General features: G+C 35.6%; 1 protein-coding gene across 3 annotated transcripts in view; it reads right to left on the bottom strand.

The window, feature by feature from the left end:
• LOC103037871 (piezo-type mechanosensitive ion channel component 2) overlaps window positions 1-23281 on the bottom strand; it is a 62921-nt gene that overhangs the window by 20463 nt on the left and 19177 nt on the right. For 2 of the 3 annotated variants that reach the window (XM_022678973.2, XM_022678972.2), the window contains 20 exons: window positions 22573-22615; window positions 18602-18764; window positions 16325-16601; window positions 15408-15621; window positions 12794-12962; window positions 9318-9419; window positions 8970-9005; window positions 8483-8612; window positions 7344-7507; window positions 6662-6892; window positions 6297-6411; window positions 5461-5666; window positions 5102-5250; window positions 4217-4390; window positions 3781-3822; window positions 2848-2880; window positions 2055-2269; window positions 1089-1249; window positions 619-795; window positions 89-202 (listed from right to left, as the gene is read on the bottom strand). In XM_022678973.2, the coding sequence (XP_022534694.2) occupies window positions 89-202; window positions 619-795; window positions 1089-1249; window positions 2055-2269; window positions 2848-2880; window positions 3781-3822; window positions 4217-4390; window positions 5102-5250; window positions 5461-5666; window positions 6297-6411; window positions 6662-6892; window positions 7344-7507; window positions 8483-8612; window positions 8970-9005; window positions 9318-9419; window positions 12794-12962; window positions 15408-15621; window positions 16325-16601; window positions 18602-18764; window positions 22573-22615 (2915 nt within the window). The remainder of the gene's footprint in view (window positions 1-88; window positions 203-618; window positions 796-1088; window positions 1250-2054; window positions 2270-2847; window positions 2881-3780; window positions 3823-4216; window positions 4391-5101; window positions 5251-5460; window positions 5667-6296; window positions 6412-6661; window positions 6893-7343; window positions 7508-8482; window positions 8613-8969; window positions 9006-9317; window positions 9420-12793; window positions 12963-15407; window positions 15622-16324; window positions 16602-18601; window positions 18765-22572; window positions 22616-23281) is intronic. The other variant, XM_022678974.2, reaches the window with a different exon arrangement.

Below are 23281 nucleotides of genomic sequence, written 5' to 3'. Positions count from 1 at the left end.
CAGTATTTTGCCAATACTGACAAATTAGAGCAAGATAACCCTAACCTTGACCAAACAAAAGGTTTTATAGAGTGAGCCATTTCCTTACCGTAAGGTATGTCAAGAGTTCTTTACTCTTGCGTAGTCCAACCCAGTTTGCAGGATCTACTGGGTCAGTGTACAACAGGGATTGATTTATGTAAACGTCAGTGATGTTCTCGGGCTGATGAGAAATACGGAAACATATGCACAAAAAGCAGAATATGCAATATGCATTAAAATAGGGGATTGCATTTCAATTGGCAGATATAACAAAACTATATAAATATTTTGTCAGTATTCAATCACACTAAAGTTGTGGATGTATATGTTTATAAAAGACCCTTCTGAAAATGATAGTTTAAGTAAAATTCAGTCTGGATTTAGGTCATATCCTTCATGTTAAATGAAGGTTAAATAAAGAAAGCCTATCCCACAATTGTAACGGAAATAACTGGTGAACGTAATAATGAATACAGATTCACTGAAAATCAACTAAGAAAAATTAGGCATTGGTTTTGAACTGTGATTCAACATATCCTTTTTTTTTTAAAAAAGGAAAAAATCTAGGTACATTCCACATGACACCCAGGCACATACCTTTAGGCATTCTACGGAGTAGTTTCTTGGCTCTATGGTTTCTAGCTGGTAAAACATTTTGCAGGTGATGATAACACAAGTCCACACAATGCAAATGCTGGAGGCCAATGTGCGGAACTGACGATAGGGCAAAGCAAAAGCCCAAGAGGCCAGCAAAACATAGTTCAGAAGAGACACCTGCAAGTACCACAGAATAAGAGTTGTGCATCTCTGACAAATAATAATTTGACTCGGTTACTATTCATTATGTAAAAAAATGGAATCTCACATTTCAAAATATCATTTTAATATTGCAGTGTGAATATTACAACACAAAGAACATAAATGTGACTGGAAGAAATTAGAGTATGCTTTTTAAATACTTATTATCTAAATATAATGAATCTGGACATTTGAAAATCACTTTATAGATTCACGTTCTAGCGTACATCATTTTCTCAACAACTAACAACTAACAATTTGATCCTTACCTCTTTGACACACACTAATATGATATAGAAAGGAACAATCTTCACAATATGCATCTCCAGCAGCCACCAGATGAAAAGCTGCAGTTTATGAAAGTACTCCAAGAACTTCAGAAACAGCACAGTCAGACGATCCACCACCAGGTGCCACTTGCTCTTCAAATCTAAACAAAAACATTAAGTTTAAAATCACTAACAAGTGGATCTTATTTGCATAGCTAATTATTATTATTTTAACATATATTTATGTAAAGCAAAAATTTGATCCTACAGAATGGTAGGGTATGAGTATTGTTTTAGGAATAAGTATTGTTTAGAAATTCAATTTTATGTGAAACAGACGTTTTCATTTGAGTTCAAACAACGTATGGGTTTACAGTGCAATAAATGTAGAGAAACTATCTAACAACTGGTGCTAAGGTATTTATTAACCAACTAACTGCATCCTATGTTCAACATAAAAAACTGTGCTTGCTCACATCATGCCCTATGTAACTGAATAGAGAAATGGAGCAGAAGGGTACAATAATAATGCATAAGAAGGTACTGCTTACAGACGTATTAATCCAACTGACAGACTGGACAGTGATGTTCTACTGACCTACGGTCTATAATAAATTAATTCTACTTTATTCCCATAATTCCTATTTTTTACAACTCATAGCTGGTGGAAAAAAATGTTCAGGATATACTAAGAGAATGCTTCTCAGAAGAACAGACTAATGTTTGCAAACATACAGGATTGCTTATATTTGATCAGTAAGTGAGCAGCTTATGTTATGTAGCAAATGTGAACACAAGAGCCTAAAACTTTTTCCCTGCCAGACACAGTCCAATAGCTCCATCCAATTTAAATTTAACATTATTACTTTAAATCATAATAAAGTGAGATTTAATAGCATTCAGTGTTAAAAAATGCACATATTTAGGAAGAGCACATTTTTACAAAAATCTTGCATGTGGGACTACCAGAACTCTGTTCTGATGGAATTTCTGGATCTGTAGCCACGCTGCACTGTTGGCTTCCTTCATGACTCGACAGTTGGACAGAGTCATCCTTCTTTTTCTCCTCCATAATGGCCTCCACCACCAGCACCTCCTTTTCTTTATCCTCTTTAAGTAAGGGCTCAGGTGAGGAGCTCATCATGGTAAGGTCTGCCAAGCTCCCATCTGGGTGGGCAAGTCTGTAAAGCAAATTGTAAGCCATATGTATTATTGTCTAAGATATTTGGACACAGACTGCATTTTTATATTTATAAAAGCACTAACCATTCAAGTCATTAAATGCTTAATATTACTCAACCTTTATTTGTTCATGTAACAAGTATTTATCATCCAATAATCTGACTCTTAATAAGCAGAAGGTTAGTGATTTCATAAAATAATATCAAACAGCGCGACTTGGGTTGTGTTGTACAGGCAGGATTTGGGTAATGGATGCTCTGAGTCCTTCACATGACAGCAGGGAGGTGGTTGTGTATGAAAATATTTCAAAATGAACAAACATTCATTCTTTCACTGATATAGGTAGCCAGTCAAACAAAGTATCAAATATACTGGGCAGAAAGTATTATGGTCCAGCAATCTCAGTCAGAATTAAAGGTATAGTCAACATTGCTCAAAATATCAATAAAGAGAAATCAAGGTCAACCGTGCCATAAGTGCTGTCTCCTCAAGTGATGAAGGGCAAGGGGTTTGAAAGGTTGCAGGGCATGGCTGCATGGCATTGTAAGCTTAACTGTACTGCCACAAACTTACTTACTTGCTCTGAGGAGTAGGGATTTTTTGCTTGATACTGTTAAAAAAGCAAATATTTACAGAGCAGAAAATGTAGAAAGTAGTAAGCAAAATATTAGGAATCAAATTAGGGCTGTCACAAAAACAATCTATTAAAATGAAACAAAATAGTGTAGATTCACATTTACCATCAAAACAAATCTCAATAATAAGTATGTTTGCATGATGATCATGTACATTTAAAATTCAGCTAAATATGTGTATTTTATTATGTTCTTCTAGGTCTTCTTAGGTTATCTTTTACTAATATGGAATGTTTTGGAAAAAAAAAAAACATGCCTAGCTTCTGTTCAATAAATCAATAATCAACCAATAAATTACTTCTCAAAACATTTAGTACCTGACAATGTTACAAATATAACTGAAAGTGACCGTCCTAATTTAAATATCAAATTGCAAAAGAACAATTATTTAAAACCACAAATCATCACAGGTAACAGTCAGGAAGAACAGCAGTCTGTGGAAATGGGGGATGAACATTGTGGACATGCTGAGCGAAGGTAAAGATTTTCAATGCAGTGAGTGGATTGAAAATAAGACGGCTACAGAGATGTTATCGTGGGTGAGGCCTATGGGTCTCTCATTGTCTTCAGTTGTGCATAGCATATGCCTGGGACTGAAATAAAAGGAAACATTCACAAACAAATAATACAGTGTCAGTGCACTGCTGCATCCATCCATTACTAACAGAAATAATATATAAGGGGTTTCTCTCTTATTCAGTAGAGAGAAAAAAATAAAACATGTTTGTTTTACAATAGTTGCACTAATTGTGTTACAAGCAAGTTTGAAGTAGGGAAAATAGTTGGAGACAGAAGGAGAGAGGGGAGTCAAAAGAAGATTAACACATTCAGTGCTGAGGGTCCATGGATGCTGTAGGATGAGAACAGTCACCCACCTATCCATAATCACACAGATACGAGCACTGATTTTGGCATGGCTGTGGAACAAATGCAATGAAAGATGTTGAGGAGAGATAAGAGCAGATGATTTGTTAAGATGTGAATAAGATGAAGATGAGAAAGACAAATGGTTGAATAAAAAAAATACAATACGAAATAACTAATATAATAACTAAAATAACTAAACTAACAGAATAATTATCAGTTAATTAATATTTTACCCCATTTCTGTCGCATGATTTATTAGTGTTACAACATAAACATAAAACAAAAACAACATGACATTGAGGAAAACTTCAACTGACACGCTAAACAACTGCTTCATATGATTATTTAATACAACTGGAGTTTGTAATTTCTAGAATACACTAGAAATATACCAGAATATACTAGAATGAAGAAAAACATGCTAGTTGTGAAAACGTTCCTCACCTGTAGATGCTACTGTCCTGCTTTGCAACCACAGCTTTGATGTCAGTGAGCTCAAGAAAGTGTTCATGGAAGTAGTGCAGGTGAAGAATGCACACTAGCAAGAAGGATGTAGGGATGAAGATTCGTCTAAACAACTCTGTCACTTCAAACTGCTTCAGACCCAGCTTTCCAAGACTGCAGAAGAGGAATAGAAAAGAATAAACAAACAATTAAAAATATATAGACTTTTTAACAGCACAACATATATATATACATATACATACACACACACACACATATATATATATATATATATATATATATATATATATATTTTTTTTTTTATATATATTTTATTATGTACAATTTGAGCATTAACTGGATAATAACAAAACCAAAAACACTGGAAAAGCTATATTGTGGTAACCTAATTCAAACTTTGCATAAAGCAAAATTAAATAGTTTTTTTTTTTTTTTACCTTTAATTAACTTCATCATGTTGATGCTTCACTAACTGTAATAGGGAGAATGCCATCTGTGTCATTTCTAATCTAGATTGTAACACTGCTAAAAAATGTCATGAATGGAATCTCTTAAAATAACTGTTCAATGATGTATGTCACATTTGCGTCAAATCCTGTAATATTACTTTAATGTTATCATGTTTTGCCCGGATTTATGCCTATTTCTGGTCACTTTCTGGTCAGACTACGTTTTAGTGTTTCTTTCTTTGGTCTTGTGTGTTAGTAAAAACAGGTTTATGATTGTTATTACTTTGTTTCTGTTCTGTCCATTTATTTTATTTATATTTCTTATGAGCCTTACTTAAGATAAAAATACAGTGATTATTTTCGTTCACATTTGCCCATTAAAATAAATTAGTATTTTTGCTGGGTGTTGACATACCTCTCAGTGCTTACACCCGTCACTTTAGACCAGAAGGGAACAGAGGTTGTAAACTGGCAGGTGTAGATAAGGATGACTACCAGCATGGTGTACACAACCACTGACATCCAGAAATACTTCAGGATTCTTCGCCACCGCTCGAAATCCACCTGGGGACAAGAAGGTCACCTTTACATCTAAACTAAATAAGATTCTAAACAGTCTAGAACAAATCCACACATTTGAACATGCTAAAACTCACAGTACATATGGTAGCTCCTGGAATTATGTGTGAAATTATGATAAATGTAGCAAATCATCATGTAATCATTTACAAACAGGTTACAAAATGTGTGCAATCTTAATATTTTAAGCAGTACCTGATACATGGCTACACAGAAGAGGAACATCATCATGTAGAAGACTTTGTACATGGCTATGTGATCCACATCCTCAAAGCTAACCAAGAAGAACATGCTGCCACAGATGTAGATCCAGTACTTAACCAACATAGCCATCACCAGTTTCCCCACAACCTGCACCAAATCATTCTCCATGCCATCCTCTTCCACTTGCTTTTCTTCATCTGCAAAACAAACAAAAATCTTCTAATTTGTCAACTACAGTGTCTGGCAATGCATACCAAGACATTATATATGATTTAAGACATTCAAATACATTCATTTGATAACTGTTTTTCCTACTTGTTTAATCTAAACGGTCCATAATAACAGTCCTATTCACAACTTTATGAGGAGCCTCCTAGGATACCATTCTAACATGTACATAGTACTTAACACATTACATGGCAGACAACACCAGATGGCAAAAGTAACATTTTAAAGTGTTTTTAATTTATTCGTTTTGGACATAACTAGATATTAATACATATTATGTTCATCATGTAAGCGAAGAAATATAACAACTGAACATGAAAAAATACATTTTCCTTTTTTATTACTAACGCCCAGAAGCTAACGATAAAGCTGTATTATGAGAGAGCCACAGTTTCTAAGTCCTGATTCAGTTATCTGGTTTAACTGCACTTCAAGTTATTTATTACTCCCTCTAATCACATCATGTTGTTCTTTTAGTGGTGCACTGTGTTATTTTTCTCCAAATATACCTATGGCACACAGGTCATCATAGGAGGAAGGTGATGCAAAATGTTTGTGTCCTGTAAACCATTTATTTTCTGGTCTTGTCTGTGTCTCACCTTTTTTCTCAGTCTCGACTGTAACTTCAGAAAGAACTGCTTCCTCTTTTAACTTGTCTTGCCGTTCTGTCAGGGTCTGGCGTAACAGCAGCCAGAAACTTAGCAAACACAGCACCTACAAACACACAGGTACAGTCATTTACCATGTGGGCACATGCACGCTAACCAACTAAAATGATGAATTGAGAAGAATCTGTAGGGATGTACGATTTGATCAGAGGACATTTAAAATACAACCTTTGAGACAAAAAAATATTCTGTGTCCGAATATAATGCTCTGAATACTGCTAATATGTTAGCCACAAGGTAACTTGCCCTTTTTACTGACTTTATTTTATGTGGATTAGAATGGGTCTTTCTATTACCTTTGAGCTGAGTTCAGAGAAGGGAACAGTGGGTGTCTTAAAAATGTCAGGGACATCTTTCAAAGTCTCAAAGCTCCAGATATATTGCAGCACCAGCAACAGATTACCATAGGCGACCATAAATGGCGAGGTCAGCATAGCATACTTCCTCCTATCCCGCACCATCCACAAGGCGCAGGACCACAACAGGAATACAAATGTCAGCCAGCTCACATATGTAATGCTCCAGGTCTACAAGATAAGAACACATTTTTTTACACATTATGGTAGATTTTAAACAAAAGCAAAAAACACATTACTAAATATCCCACACTTGCCTTAAACTGTAAATTCTAAATTAAATAAACTCAAATTTGCTTATGTGGGTTCTACTGTTATTTAAAAAAGGAACTACATAGCTTAAAAACCTAGTGTGTCCTACAGTGTCAGAAACCACACAAGCTGAAATTACTTTATTTAATGCACTAACACTTGTCTTTTGTGAAAACATGATTTGAAAATATTTCTACTCCTAAAATTATCTTGGTGGGACTTCCGAATAGGTCTTCAATATGACTGTCAGGTGGAAAGTTACAAAAACACCAATGCTATGCACTTTTAAAAAAAGAGATGTTCAAACTTTTAAATTATTAACCAGAAAACCTACAAGAACATGGGGAATTCAACCCTTTGTCCTGCTCACCATCATGGCAATCAGAGCGCAGACATAGCTTTGCTTCATTATGAACTTGAAAACTTTAGCAAAAGTGCCAGGGTTGTCAGTCTGCTCACTATCTTCAGTCTTCTCCTCTTCTTCTTCCTCCTGTGGCACGTCCACAACCTCATAGAGCTCTACATCTTTGTGGTCTATATTACACACAATCAAATACTGTCATTACATGCATGCATAAACCAGCACTTAACAATAAAAAAAAAATCTAGCTTAAAACCATGTCTGTAATTAATTCATTATTTTTGATTAGAACAAGTTTTCTACAGTAGGGTAATCATATTTATTTATAAAAGGGTAGCTGTATAAACCTTTTAGGCAGCATTAAACAAAAATGTAAGATTTGTGTTGTTTCTGTGAGGTGGTTTGTCTTTGGATATTATGAATTTTTTTAACCCTTTTTTTTTTTTTTACCTGGTTGGCTGCCCAAAAAAATTCCAAAATGTCCACTGGGCTTTTCCATCCATTATTGGTACTAGGGCCTAACACATCGTTATCCCTTATCTCTATCATCATTTCTTTTCTTTATTATGTGTTCACTGTGGTTCCTCTTGATTACAGCCAATTTTTGATTCTATACAATATTTTCTTGCAGAAAAATTACAGTTATTTCCCCACAATTTTAAACTGTCCCCTGAAAACATTAAATACTATCAGAAAATGTAAAGTGAGTTTCCTACATAAGAATCCCATTCAGTCTCTTAAAATGACTTACGTTGCATGTATCCTTATTACTTGGGGAAAAAAAGGTGAGGACTGAAACACTGATGTTAATTTCTTTATTTATATACATATGGTTGCATGTTTTCAGTAGGATTTGTGCTTGTGGATTTTGTCCAAGAAGATGTTATTGTGGGTACTCTGAAGCTCAAATTAACTTAGTTTGTTGGGTTAGCTTACTTGTTAGTTGAGTAAGCTTGCTTGCTAGTGGGTTAGCATGCTCATGCGGAATGTAAAATGTATCAAGTCTCTGACAAATGTGTGCCATGTTTTTTTAGTTTAACATGCTATGCAACAATAGATGTTTAAGACAGTGCCTCCCAAATAGACTGTTCCAAATATCTACAAAATAAAATATCTATTTTTGTTTGTATAAAGAGTAAGAGTCTCACCTTGCACATCATTAGTTTGATCCACTTTATACGTCGGAGTAGAATACAGGTCTAAGCCAACTGGTCCATTTTCTGAATTTAGGGTGGAGACATAGCCAAAAGATGTTCCATTGGAGTTTACTATCGCTGCCTATTAGGTACATAAAAAGCATATTTTACTCTCTTAACTTACCCAAATGAAGAATCAAACAAATCTGCTTAACCTGTTTATCCTAACATGTAATGACATTTAATGTCTGCATTATGTACAAAGCATTGTTGATTGTTTTCAATATATTTAATACTGTACTTTTATCATGACACTTTTATCATGAGGTTTGCTTTATCTATGAAACGCAAACCTCACACCGCAACACAAACACAATCCTAATCAGAATTATGCCAAAACAAGTGCACATCAAGCAAATTTGTAATTCACTGGGCTTAAACTTGCCAGTGTGAACAGAGGCTTACATAACACTTGGAAAAACCACAGATGTACTCTAACCTCAGAGGTGCTGTAACCATCCAGTGTGGACAGTAGCTAGGGAGAGAGAGAGATGGAGAGAGAAGAAAGAAGCAAGGTGAAAATATTGACCAGCAGAAGAAGGTCGATGGCATTACCCTGTTCTCTAACATCAATGCTAAGCTGGAACAAAGTGGAGCAACGCAACTGAAATTAGAGACCATCACTCACTCCTGTCGGACTGGGCCAAAAGCTTTCAGTCCTGCTGAAGAGAGCTGTAACCCTGCAGCTAGCACAATATGGCTGCATTCTGCTAGCCCATAGACAAAGACTTCTGATTGCTATCAGGAATAGAGCTTTTGAGACATTTTTATTGGTCACATTACTTACGTTTTTCTCTTCTGTCCTCTGATGTGCCCTCCACCACAGCAGTCTCCTCTTGTCTGCTGTGTGGACCGCACAGTTTTCGGTACACTCTTCTTCCTTAGGCTCCTATGAGATAAGTTATTAGGTAAATAACTGTCCAAGTTACATCAGCATAGACTTCTGTATGCTTACAAATACAGATGTACGCAAAATTTTAGGGGTTCCTAGAAAAACTTTTTTTTTTTCATTTTAGAGCACACTTCCTGTAAGAAAGAAAAAAAAACACTATTCAATGTGACATACTTTGATATTTTATTTAGATTCTGATTCTAATTTAATTATGACTGATTTAATTTAACTTATGAAAAATTTAAGTTAAATAACCATTAGAAGACCCAGTCAAGGCCTTTTTTTATAAAACAGAGGCAAAAGTGCACAATAGCGTTAAGATAGGAATAATGCTACATCTAAAAAAAAAAAAAAAAAATCTGGAGGCCAAAATGGAGGAAGAGAATCCTAATATGCGGTACAACTTGTAGTGATTTTTAAATGCTCAAAATACATGTTTCCATGACTGCTGGACTTTCTTTATGTGTCAGAAAGCAGCTGTGGAACTAAAGAATGTGGTTCTTCACCAACACAAACAAATAGTAAAATATACATAATAAACAACCAAACCTGATTTTACTAACAAAATTCTAAATTGAGTACAGCCCTAGCCTATAAATAGGCTTTAGGCTTACTGACTTGATCTTAGACACTTTTGACAGAAATTTCACTAGATCAAACTTTTCTCTGGTTTTGCAGAGGACTGTGTATATTATCCCTTCTTAACAAAGGCACTGCATCTTTGAGGTAATTCCAAAAAATGTAAACACTGAGAAGTACCGTATTTTTCGGACTATAAGGCGCACCGTATTATAAGGCGCACGATGAGTGAACGGTCTATTTTTAGTGTTAGTCCATACACAAGGCGCACTGGATTATAAGGCGCACTAAATGAAACTTTATTTATATCAGTAACAATAACTCTGAGCAATAAATCCTTCACAATATCTGTGAAAAATAACAACATCTCTGAGCAATAAATCAACAAGCACAGCAAGTACGTATTACTCCGCGACGCTCCTGACAACGGTAGCCGCAACGCTCCGACAGACCATAATATTATGTTGAAGCACAGCAAGTACGTATTACTCCGCGACGCTCCTGACAACGGTAGCCGCAACGCTCCGACAGACCATAATATTATGTTGAAGCACAGCAAGTACGTATTACTCCGTGACGCTCCTGACAACGGTAGCCACAACGCTCCGACAGACCATAATATTATGTTGAAGCACAGCAAGTACGTATTACTCCGCGACGCTCCTGACAACGGTAGCCGCAACGCTCCGACAGACCATAATATTATGTTGAAGCACAGCAAGTACCGCATTACTCCGCGAGGCTTCTGACTATAATAGCGTGTTGTGCCGAATTCGGTGAATAAAACGGTTTTAAAACAGAGATAAAGATTGGATAAGTTTCATTTCTGGATGAAGTGATTTCCAGCGCTGTTTGGATATAACTGTGGATTACAGGAGACTGGATTGATGGATTCTCTTTAGTCTGGACGCGTTTTGAAGGTAGGACCTGTGGCTGAGCGCGGGTGTGTGTTCGGGGGGTGGCGGCAGTGACCGGAGGTTACCCCAGGACAAAAGGAGAGAGAGCCTTTTATTACTGGAAACATGCGCTCTGACGCAGCTCTAATTCATGAAACATACATCCTACAGTAAAAGCACAGTTCTGGAATCCGGAGAGCCAGACGGTTCGAATGGTGTATGACATGACCGCATTCGATGAAATATGGACGAACGATAAACGCAAATATGAGAGTTATGAATTATTAAAATCATAACCAAGGCATATTTCGCCCTAAATGTTTATTTTCTGAAAGGATATTCCGCTAAATAGGCTAAATAGCTCAAAAGCAGAGATTCTAAGCTTTAAAATGGTATATTGGATGTCTATATTGAACCTGTAACTGTTCATAACTATTCAGAAACACAGCCAGTTATGAAATATTAAATATTTCTGGCCCGCCGGTGGGCCAGCGCGTGTTAAGAGGTTAACTTTACTTAGAAGTGGGCGCTAAAAAGAAACAGTTTGTGCTATTACCCCAGAACGGGTGGAAAGGAAAGTTTACCGGCACCTTGTTCTGGCCACGGAGCTACAGTGGAAACTAGCTACCCTGAACCACAGCCGAGAGGCAGTACGGCAGTCAAAGGTAACCGCGCGCTAGCCCAAGAGGGGGATCTTTTTCTGGCGTGGGTGAGGAATTCTGCACAACAGAGCGCCGTGTACCACATAAAATCGAGGTCAGTAAACACAAGCAAAATCCATACACAAGGCGCACTGCATTATAAGGCGCAATGACGATTTTTGGGAAAAAATAAGTATTTTAAGTGCGCCTTATAGCCCGAAAAATACGGTAATGTTTTCAAAATATTATTAAAAAAATATATATTAATGATTAAATACAACATTATGTAACTATAGTTTGATCAAATCTAGCTTGCTATATAAACACAAAACATAATTATTCTGTTATGCACATTAACATTAAATACTTTCTGGAATGGCTTCTCTTTATTGTCACCTACAGATTTATAGCCTAATAAGAGAAAACTACACTGCTAGCTTTCCAGATTGTAAACAGAGGAACACTCAGCGTACAGATCAATAAGTTCTCTTACATGCAGGTTTTCAAAGGACAGATTATTGACAACTCCATAAAACTATGTACTGCAGGGTAGCATGTAGCCACAAGCATGAAAGAAGGAGAGAATATTACTGTGTTTCTGGGTGTGAAGACTATTGATAAAAGGATTTTGTCAGGGGGAACAGATGGTATATATATAAAAAAAATATATATATATATATATATATATATTTATACAGAGACTTAAAATGTGTAATCCTGAATTATGCTGCATGCGTAAAGCTACATTTTACTGCTTTTGTTAAGTAAATTCACACTTTTTTAGTTTTGTGAATTTAAGTGTAGGGAATCTACATGCATGTGTTCCCACATAGTATGCATGAAACTGCTACCAATAAATTATATTATCTTATGTATAATCATGGCACGTGATTCTTTTGCCCAGTTCAGAGATGGCATTGTTGTAACAATTAGTACCATATCATGTGAAAAGGGCTGGATGGGAATTCGGTTGAAAATCAGATCTAATCCTAACTAAATTGATGTCATGTTGTGATTTATTTCCTGTGAAGCAGTAGTGTTCACATTTTTTTAAGCAAGATATCCTATTTTTTTGTTAGTTAATTCTAGGTAATGTGCAGTATAATATTACTGTAATATTATAAATTGTGCTATCTCTAATTAGTCCTAGGAATAAAAATAATAAGCCCTCAAGTAGTTTCAAACTAAATGCACAACCACTATGGGCTACCTAATTCAAACCATAATAAAATAAATTAAAACATCATATCTTAACTGTTATTATGGGATCCTGCAGCCAGAGGCGTATCAGTGTGGCAAGTGTGTAGTACAGTATCAGGAGCATGATTGGATTGACACAATGGTGCCACTTCACATCCGCATGTACAGTCAACCTCCATGTGGAGACACAGTCTGTTTTGACTATTCCAGAGATGCCAAACAATCTATAAGAGAGAAAAAAGAGAGTTATTTTTTTTATATATATTTATTCATTTAAGGCATTACAATGCTTCCATTTCCTTTGCAATAAGTCAAATTCTCATCTTGCCCTCCATCATGATGATGTCAGTTCCTGCTCCTGCTCCTTCCTTTACCTGGGAATGGCCAAGTTCCATGGCTCTATTGTGAATGCAAACAGGACATTATGTGGGAAGTGGTGCCTGTCCACACTTTCTCTCAACGGTTTTGTAGACCGAGGCCAAGACTCTGTCATCAACCACAATTAGGCCATGGGATGTGGACACACCTACCATGTAGGCTGAAACTGGCACAGTGATTCAGTATGCCCAGAGAGCATCATGTAACCCTCAGGATACATACTTCAACATACTACAACACACTTACAACTCAAAAGTTTGGACACATCTATTTCAATGTGTTTTCTTTCTGTTTATGACTTTTAACATTTTAACATTAAAGGTATACAGGCACAATTGTGGAATTATTTTGTAAACAAAAAAAGTTAAACAAACCAGAATATGTTTTACAGTTCAGATTCTTATTGCACGCTCTTGGTATTTTCTCAGTGGCTTTATGAGGTTTCGAAAGAGTTCCTGGAGGTGCCTTCACGCTGTGCTCCAGCTCATACCATATCACCCATCTCAGTTGGATTTAGGTCAGGGGGTTGTGGAGGCCAAAAACTTTTTTGTTTAATTCGTAATTCCATACGTGTCCTTTAATTGTTTTGAGGTCTTTAAAATTGATTTGAAATGTAGAAAATAAATAAAATAATGAAAAAAAAAAAACACTAAATAAGATGGTGTTTTCACATTTTTTGCTGGTACTGTATATATGTTTGCTGATCTTTCTCCAGAGTCACCAGTTTACAGTTTAGTTAGTTAAACTGGTTTTGCTTTTCTGTGCTTTTCAGCAAGTCAGACCACATTTGCACCAATTTTAGTGGAACCAAGGATACATCACAGAATATGTCATCAACAAAAGAAGGTGCACTTTCTGTTTTTTTGTTGGTTTTTTTGTTACACCTCTAACAGTATGTAACTTGTAGTTTAACATCATTCACACTGGCTCATAAACTCCACTTATAACATTTGCTAATGAAGGATTTACAGTGTTGATCCATCAAATTGACAGTGTTTTAAAAGGAGAATGAGATGAGGCTAAATGAATAGGGGGAAGTGAGAGCTGTCTGAGGCAGTGCAGCTATACTTAGAAATAATGGCCTTACTGTTCCAAGGCGACCGAATTAAAGCTTGTAAAATCAATTTCCAACCAGGAAGTCAAGGACAACAATACAAAGGCTGAGGGAAAGTGCTGGATGTATAAAGAGACCCTGGCTCCATCAGCAGCCCAATCAGAGCATGACGAGCTGGTATTTTGGGAAAAGAAGAGGCATTTCAGAATGAGCCACATCAGTAAAAACATATCATGGATAATGTCACAATACTTAGATAGATAGATATAGAAAATGTCCCTGTATCACAGATCACTTTGCAATTAGCACTCTCCATCAGGTGTGTTCAGACGTCCACCATGCAACACACAGTTTGATTTAGGGCATGTCTGTGTGTCTTTGGTAACACCTGTACTAAATCTCTTAATTAAAAATCTCTTAATTAGATGTAAAATTAAATGAGTGTCTCACTTGCCATTCCCTTTAAGAACCAGCTGACTTTGGCGGATTACTATTTAAAGGCGCAGTACTTATGTGCTTCTTAGCAGAAGAAACTGACCTGCTTGTTCATGTTGTAAAAGTACGTGAACAGGTCATTTACAGGAACAGCAATAATATTTTATTTTGTATTTTTGTACAGAGTGCAAGATAGGACATTAAAAGTATATTTTACTGACAGCCTATGTTTATTGTCATAGCAGATGAGAACAGGTGTTAAACTGTTATCTCCCAAACCTCTTACAGGTACAGCATGTACTACTATTGTTTCAGAAAAGGTCACTACAACATAGCACTATGCTGAAGGGGAGTCTTGCACTTAGACATAAATTATTTACAGCAGTGGTATTGATTATAAAGGTGATAAAGCACAAGACCAAGTACATCCAGAACACAGGGACTGCTAGCTTGGTTAGCATTCAGAAGAACACAGTAGTTGATGTACCACAACATGTTAAATGTGCATTAATCTTTTACTTATGTAGCCCAGGTTTGTTGTCACCTTTTTGCTCTTATGATGTGAAATCTAGATGTCTACTTTCTTTAAAACGGCTTTGAGCTATAAATCTAAAGACAAATATAGTCAGTCTTGTAATACCAAGCACTACATTAAAGAAAAGCAATTAATATGATCTAAATAAATCCTGAAAATGAACAAAGTATGACTACACTTGCAAAATAAAGCTGACATGTGTTACCATTAAAACTGCTAGTGATGAACTAATTCTCTAGTTAAAAGACCAGAAGCTCTGTCCCATACCTGGCGTAGGTGTCGTTGACTGAGATGCTGTCCTGGAAGAATTGGAACTGGAAGAGGTAGAGGAGGAAGAGGTGACCAGCAGAGAAGATGGCCATTAGCACACACAGACAACTGAAGAGAAGAGTGTCGAAGGTGTGGCAGAAGGACCACCACGTGCACAGAGCCAAGAAGACAAAAAAGTAAACGGCTGAGGTCAGAGAGGGCAGCATCATACCTGTGAGGGCAGGAAAAACGAATGTAGGAACAAGAAGTTAGACCAGTGTGGCATTTCTAGTGTTAGGAAGATTACACAGCGAAAAGTACACACAAAATACACAGTTTTAGCTATAATTTAACACTATTTACTATAATTCTATTTTCTTTTGTTATTAGAACAGTACACCTTTTCTTCTTTATTACACCTTTTTTAACACAATGTAGCATATGTTTGCATATTTCTGAATATTTTGTGCATATTTTCTGAATACTATGTAAAAAATAATAATTTTCTGAATTTTATGTAAACTATAATAATTTAATATAAACCATATGAAGATCATTAAATCTTTACTCTTTAATCTTTTATTTTCTTTACTCATTAATATATATATATAAATATATAATGATAATAACTCAAAGGGTGTGATATTTGACATTTTTATTTTACATATAAAAAGATACAAAAGGAACAAATAAGAACAAACTACATTTATTATACATTTACATGTTACTAAAAAGAGACCAACCAGGACCAACAAAAACCCTTCTCTTTAAGTAATAAAAATAAAAAGTTACAATAAATACTAATTGTTATTTAAAACAAATTAATAGTTTTACATTTTTCTCTACTCATTTTCTGTATAAAAAATAAACATCCCATACTATTGAATATATTTTGTAGAATTCTGTTTTAACCATTTTAGTTGAACATTTCTTACCTGTCACTCCCAGCAATATAGTCACCACCACCTTTCCTGCTGTAGTAATGAGGTTGCCAATGATCTCCTTCACTTTTGATGCCACTCCTGCAACTATGCGCAGGACCTTCATTTTGGCACTCTCCTTCTCCTCCTCAACCTCTTCCTCTTCCTCTTCCTCTTCCAGGACCACAGCACCATCCTCGTCCTCTGCCTCATCTTCAGCATCAAAGTCTTCATCAAAGAGCATTTCGTCATCTCCTTCATCAAGATCCCTCTTCTCTTCACTCTCCTCCTCCTGCAGGTGGTTGTACAGAAAAGACACTAAATAGCATGCCACAAATCAGTACAGAGTATACAAACAGTAGTCCTCATACCCTAAATATGCCCCTAGAATCTGCATAAGTGCCCTACAACACTAGAACCTGCAGTAATCCCAAAACATAAAATGTTTGATTGCCACCCCTGCTGCAACACTCAAAATACAGTTTATAGTTGCACTCTGTTATGCATTTTCTGCAAAATCCTAGATTTTTACTATTAACAGAGATAAACATGATACATTTTATAAAAATATATCTAATTAAGAACTGAGAAAAAAGAAAGCCCTAGAAGTACTAGAATCAAACTAGAATCAAAAGAGAGGAGAGAGAGAAAACAGAGAGAATAGAATCAGTAAACAAATAAGAACACTGTTTTCTCCAAACTGGCTCAGACACCATGTATGATGTATAAGATATAATGCTAAGCATGAGCAGGAAGGTGTGTGTCCCTGGAAAACTGCAATATAACAAACATGCTGCATATTATCCCACCTCTGTAAAGCCTTATCCCATCAGCAACAACACACAATAAACCAAACAAGCTTTTAACTGCTCCACATGTGTGGCCTGCAGCACTTGAACCACAACCCTCCTAACGTGAGCATAGCATACTGGCTCAATCGAACACACCCATGAGCTCTTCACAGACCATGTGCTAATGCTTACTGATTAAACTATGGGCTAAATTCCTGAACATTATTTGCTAGGAGACACTTTGAACATTAACCCTTAGAATTCTGTTAGTGTTAGGACTGCCATTTTGTTATACTATTTAAATGCACTTAGCCAATTAGATAATTATTTATATGATAATTTACTTTCTATTTTCTCTGTTCTCTGTACTGATACATAGATTGTGTCACAGCCTAAATTTTACAATACATTCCCTTTCAAATCGAAAGTAAATATCTTAATTAAGTTGTTCAAGTATAAATAAGTTGTTACAGTACAAAAACAATCACAAAGTCGTGCAATCGAACACTTATAGGAAAAAATATATTCATAGAGTTCTGATGACTTTCCATTTAATTCATAATTTCTTTAGTCATATGTAGCTCTGATATATATATTTACATGCTATCACAGGCAATATGTATTTAGAGGCAAAGTGATATCTCTTATTTAAGGATAACATTATTTTGTGATGAATGTTCTGATTTTGTCTCTAATGTTCACAAGTCATTCCAGTGAACAATATCACAGTCCTTTGATGAGGCTGGCACAAATACTTTAGTTACTGTTTTTTCAGTCCAAGTAATAGAAAAAGCATAAAGCGATTTGAAATTAGAATTACAAATAAAACTGAAATAATAAGTAAATACTATTCAATAGGGCTGCAACAATTAGTCGATATCATCGTCAACGTTGATTTTTTAAATTTGTCCACTACAAATTTCATTGTCAACTAATCATTAATTTGTAACAGTACCGCATTACACAAAGTGCTGGGGACAAAAGCGCAATGGGAGATGGGTAAATGGTTTGCTCACAGAGTTTACAATCAACATAGTTTGTGTCTCCAGAAGTGCCCAAACACAACAGATTACATATTTAATCACTAAACATCAGTACTTTTCACATTTAAACAACATTCAAATTTATTTTTTTACAATTTATTTGGCTGAAAATAATTCCTGTGCTTTCCGAATAAGTAAAAAAAGACAAAGTAAGTTATACTGAACAGTGTTTAACTAACATTTTGTCTAAAATTTACATTTAACTAACATTTATATATTTTTAAATTAATAGATTACAAAAAAATTGCCAATTATTCTATAAGAGGGAAACACAGACTGTGAAATGTATTGTCATTCTATTGTCTTATTACCTTCCTTTTTGTTTAAATGCTTATAATGCATTTATTGAGTATTGTGGGCTCTACAGTAAGGATATTCTAAATCTGAAATAAACTGACAGTAAGAAGAACAAAATAATCAATCTTAAAGTCTTGTATAACAGTCAATGTGAAACTCACCTGATCTTCAGCCTCAAAGTCCGGGTTGTACTGGGCCATTTCCTCTGTAAGCCTCTTCTGCTCGAGACGTCTACACAGTAGCCAGGTGCCCAGGCCTGCCATGAACATGCCAATGTCCGGGATAAACACTCGGATCCCATTGCCTGCGTCTGCCCCTACAACACTTACAACAGAGAACAGACAAAAACATTACAGGATTTTATAACCTGAAAGCCCTTGTTGTACGATTTACATTGTTCTAATTTTTACACAATTTTTAAACAGTTTCAGAAATTCTGCCTAACAGAAATTCTGCCTATGTTCTGCACAACGTAACAATGTTGTCTATAATTTTATTACTATTGTTTTGTGATATACTTCTATGTAAAGTACACTCATCTTTGTAGAAAAAGGTATATCCCATTTTACATTTGGTTATAATGATAAAATTGTGTGATTGAATGGTTGTTGCTTTTAGATTGCAGCAATTTGTGGGATTGTGCGCACGTTTACAAAAATCAGTTTTAGAACCGTTCCTAAATATTCAGAGAATTTGAAACTTAATTAAGGCTGGCCCTTTCATGAGAATCTTGCCACACATGTGAACCTGTTACTGGCATTCATCTGCCAATTGTAAATTAAATAATACATGCATCTGCAGAGCTCCTGTGAACAAACACCATCTGCCCTGATAAAAAGGTGGGAATTTTCTGGGAATGCCAATTTTTCCAGCAGCATTTTCCAGTTACGGCTTCTTGAACATCTGTTGTGTGCTACAACGCGTTGGTTTTATTTGCCTCCCCACCCATTTCCATAAAATCAGCCTTGCTCCATATTAAAAGGATATAAATATTTCTCATTAAACACACATTTGGTTCCTCTAAAGCGTACCCATGTAAAAAAAACTAAGCCTTTCTCTAAAGTGTCAGTATTCAGGAGTGAATTCTTCAAAACAACTTTTTCAGAGCTCAATTAGAATGTCTATAAAATCCTGTTTTTGAAGGGGGTGACTTTTTTTGAGAACCACTGTGGTGCACTTTAGGCTTGCACAAACAATTTGCCTTTGAGCTTATAACCCACAAAGTGATATTACTGTGATTTTAGTGGCTTGCAGACTAAAAAGTATGTTTATTAAGGAAGTTAACAGTGATAAGGAAGTCTCACTTACTACATGGACATCTGATTAACCTTCGCTAAAGAAAATTGTGTTTTAAATTAGTAAACATCAGGGCATAATTATTTTTTTTGTACATTTTCTAAGTTTAAGAGAAGGAGATAGTAGCTTAGATATAAATGTAAAATGAAGTTAATCCCTGAAATGACGTTTGAACCTTTTTACTCACCAGGAACAGATACCTTTTTACTACACATTACTTATATGGCCTAAATTCTATATATTTTAAGCCACACTCTGAATTAAATTACATAGATTACAATAACCAATTCCTGCTGCCAAGCTGGTTGCACAAAACACTTGGCTTCTATGGGAGATGTGCCAAAAAGAGCCCATCACTGCCTGGATTAGCAAAGGTTGCTCAAACTTGAAGCGAAGGAGCAACAGTTAATCAATGCTGGAAAAGTAATTAGGAGCCTATGATATTTCCATTTGATTAAGAGCTTAACTCTGCCCTTTAAAGTACAATGAAAAGACAATAGTGTGAAGGGAAAATACCTGTACAAAGCTACTGAATGTGACAAACAGTATTTCATCTCTATGAAATGCTGAACATTTAAAATTAATTTTGTATATAGAAGCTTTTATAGACAAAAACGCATTTCAATGCAAAATAAACAGTAATACAAAGAATATGATAAAAATGCAAAAAAGTGGGGCTGTGTTTGCAGTAAAAACTATATAGAATATAATCTCCAGCAGACAAATGATAGAAAATTATTTCTTTTAAAATATTTTTTTTTCTTTTTGTATCAAGCAGCTGAAAAGTTGTAGCATGATGCGTTTGACTTATTTTAAATTGCATGCGACATTGCATGCCCTGCAATGTGACTATTGGACATGCACACATTGCAATGGAACTTCTAATATTTATAGATGTACTGATGTTTAGCACAGCAAACAAATAAGCAGTAAACTACACATATAAAGGGTCAACACTTCATCTCTATTAAATGATGGACAAGAAAGATCTATTAAACGCACCTAAAAAAGGGGATTTAACACACGGTAACAGCAAAAACACGTTATAATGACATGCTCGGTTTCTATCTTTTCAGAGCCAAAGCAGACACTTTAGACTCATCTCTCCCTGCCATCCCGGCTCTAAGTCAATTTGGCGGCTCTGTTTCCTCCCTCTCCCGTGTCTCCATGCCAGGTTTAAGAGGAGAGAGCATCAGTGTGCCGTAATGTCATGGCTAAATGCCTTCGCTGGAGTAACAGGTCAATTAGGGACATAAACAGTTTACAGTTCTGCTTCCTGCCACTTTCCAGCGGCCCCACGCTCCCTGTCTGCTGCTCTGCTGGCAAAAGACATGCTTCGGACGTTCCCGCACTTAGGAAAACCACGACTAATACGATCAAGGCCTCGCAAGCACACCCATATGTCAGGACCAGCCCTGAAAAATAAGGGCTGTCAAGAGCAGGTCAGGTGTAATTGGGTTTAGTCATCTTCAGGGAAGCTGTCGGTTAGGTGTAGGATACAGGTCGGAGCCATATGGAGTGATGGTAGACTGCTGAACACACACGAAAGTGGGTTGTAATGCTCTTTGCTTCTGTTTGCTGATAACAGGAGATTGGAAGACGATGCTTGCATAGGCAAGCGGCTCAATACTTTAAAAATACCACAAACATCTCTTGCTCACCGACACTCAACTGTGAAAGAGTGCACAAGTCAATAATTTTCCACTACTTAAAGTTATTAGCCGCACGGTGATGTCATGAATGATATCACACATGGACAAATCCTGGTGCTTTTCCAGCACAAACCTAGTCCTTCTCTTACACCCTTGTCTAAGTTTAACAGTATTCTACACACAATATTATGTTGACGACACTAACATATGTCCTGTATAATTATAATAAAGTTATGAAACCCACTAAATAAGTTTGCAATACCACAGTTAATTAAAAAACACTGCACTGTCACTATCAACAACAATTAATTAATAAATTACAACAATGATCTCAAAATCTCAAAATTAATATCAGGGCCAGAACTGTACTTAAATTTTATAACACAATTAATGTCATGCTATACCATGAGATATTTAACTGATATATTTAACCACCCAACCTCACAATGCAGCTAGCTAAAAGACACTAACATGGACAAACATTCCACAGGTTAATGATCAAATCAAAAGAATTAAAATATGGTAACACAACATAATGATTAGAATTGAAAATGAAAAAAACTTAAAGAACAGGGGTTTGTTTCCCAAAAGGAAAGTGCAAAATACTTTCCTCAGCTTTCCTCTTTTTTTCTTCTAAATACACTTTTCCCATGCTGACCTGGCTTTAAGTTGCAAGGCATACAGAGTGAAACACAATCACTATTGATTGTATATAACAAGTGGTCAAAGCTGGCTGACCCTAAGGGTAAGATTCATGCTCAAGTGGCTCAGTACTGCAGAGTCACAATTCGTGGTGCAGATAAAACTGAAAAAAGAAAAAAGACAGCAACATAGCGCTACTACGAAATCCCCAGCATGCAGCACTCTGAGGAGAGAGATTCACAAATTCAAACTGAATAAATATAGGAAAATAATAAAAGTTGCAATCCCATATCTAGGTTTGATTAGTCAGGTTTAGATATAATGCACATTCATGGTCATACAAGTAAATTGAAGGCTTTAGATTGTTAATGCATACAGGAAATGATAAACCCTAAACCATATACTATGGAGAAAATATATTTCACGTTGAATTAAAACAGACTTAATATTTGTGATTAACTGGCATTACAAACAGGGTATGTGATAAATATACAATTATATTTACAGAAAGTCACAAGACAAGAAACCACTTTGTGTTTTACCTTTCAAATCCAATTTGTCGTATAGACTTCTCCCACAACGTACCTGGTGAGAAAAAAAAGCAAATATTTTAATGTATAGTGTAAATTATTTGCAGCACTGGTATGTCACATTCTAGTTACAAAGCTGAAAATAGATGGCATGTTTCTTACTAGTTTGACCCTGACCAACTAACAAAAAAAAAGTGCTTCATTAATAATTCCTGACTTCTAAATCTTTGGTTTTATACATGTACGCAAATGTTAATCTGTTTTACACAACACTCATTTTATATAGTAATGTTTTAAAATCATTGTTAGTCTTACTTTAATACTTCACACAGTAATAAACAAACAGAAAATGCTGCCCAAGCATACACAATAACAAAATAACTATTCACTAATTATGAATTCCCAGTTGTCTTTCTATGCACTGCATTTAAGTGGAGTTTCTTCACTGTGATCAACTGTGCACAACTTAATCTATAACTTGAGCAGTTACAATAATGATAAATCAATTTCTGTTTTTTGCTAATAAATTAGATGTGTAATTGTGTGTTGGATTGTTTTTTGAGACTAAGTTACTATAAGAGTTACTATAACATGACTCATTCTTGTGAGTCATTGCCAGTGTCCAAACCTCCATGCTTTAAGCAAGACTACACTCGGTCAGCTTTTCTGGTGCTCTATAGCATTTTACTTTAAGCACACCTGTACATAAACCAGTTAATAC

Source organism: Astyanax mexicanus, chromosome 4, assembly GCF_023375975.1.
Source record: "Astyanax mexicanus isolate ESR-SI-001 chromosome 4, AstMex3_surface, whole genome shotgun sequence".
NCBI classification, from domain to species: domain Eukaryota; kingdom Metazoa; phylum Chordata; class Actinopteri; order Characiformes; family Acestrorhamphidae; genus Astyanax; species Astyanax mexicanus.
This window is presented reverse-complemented; position numbering and strand designations above follow the sequence as displayed.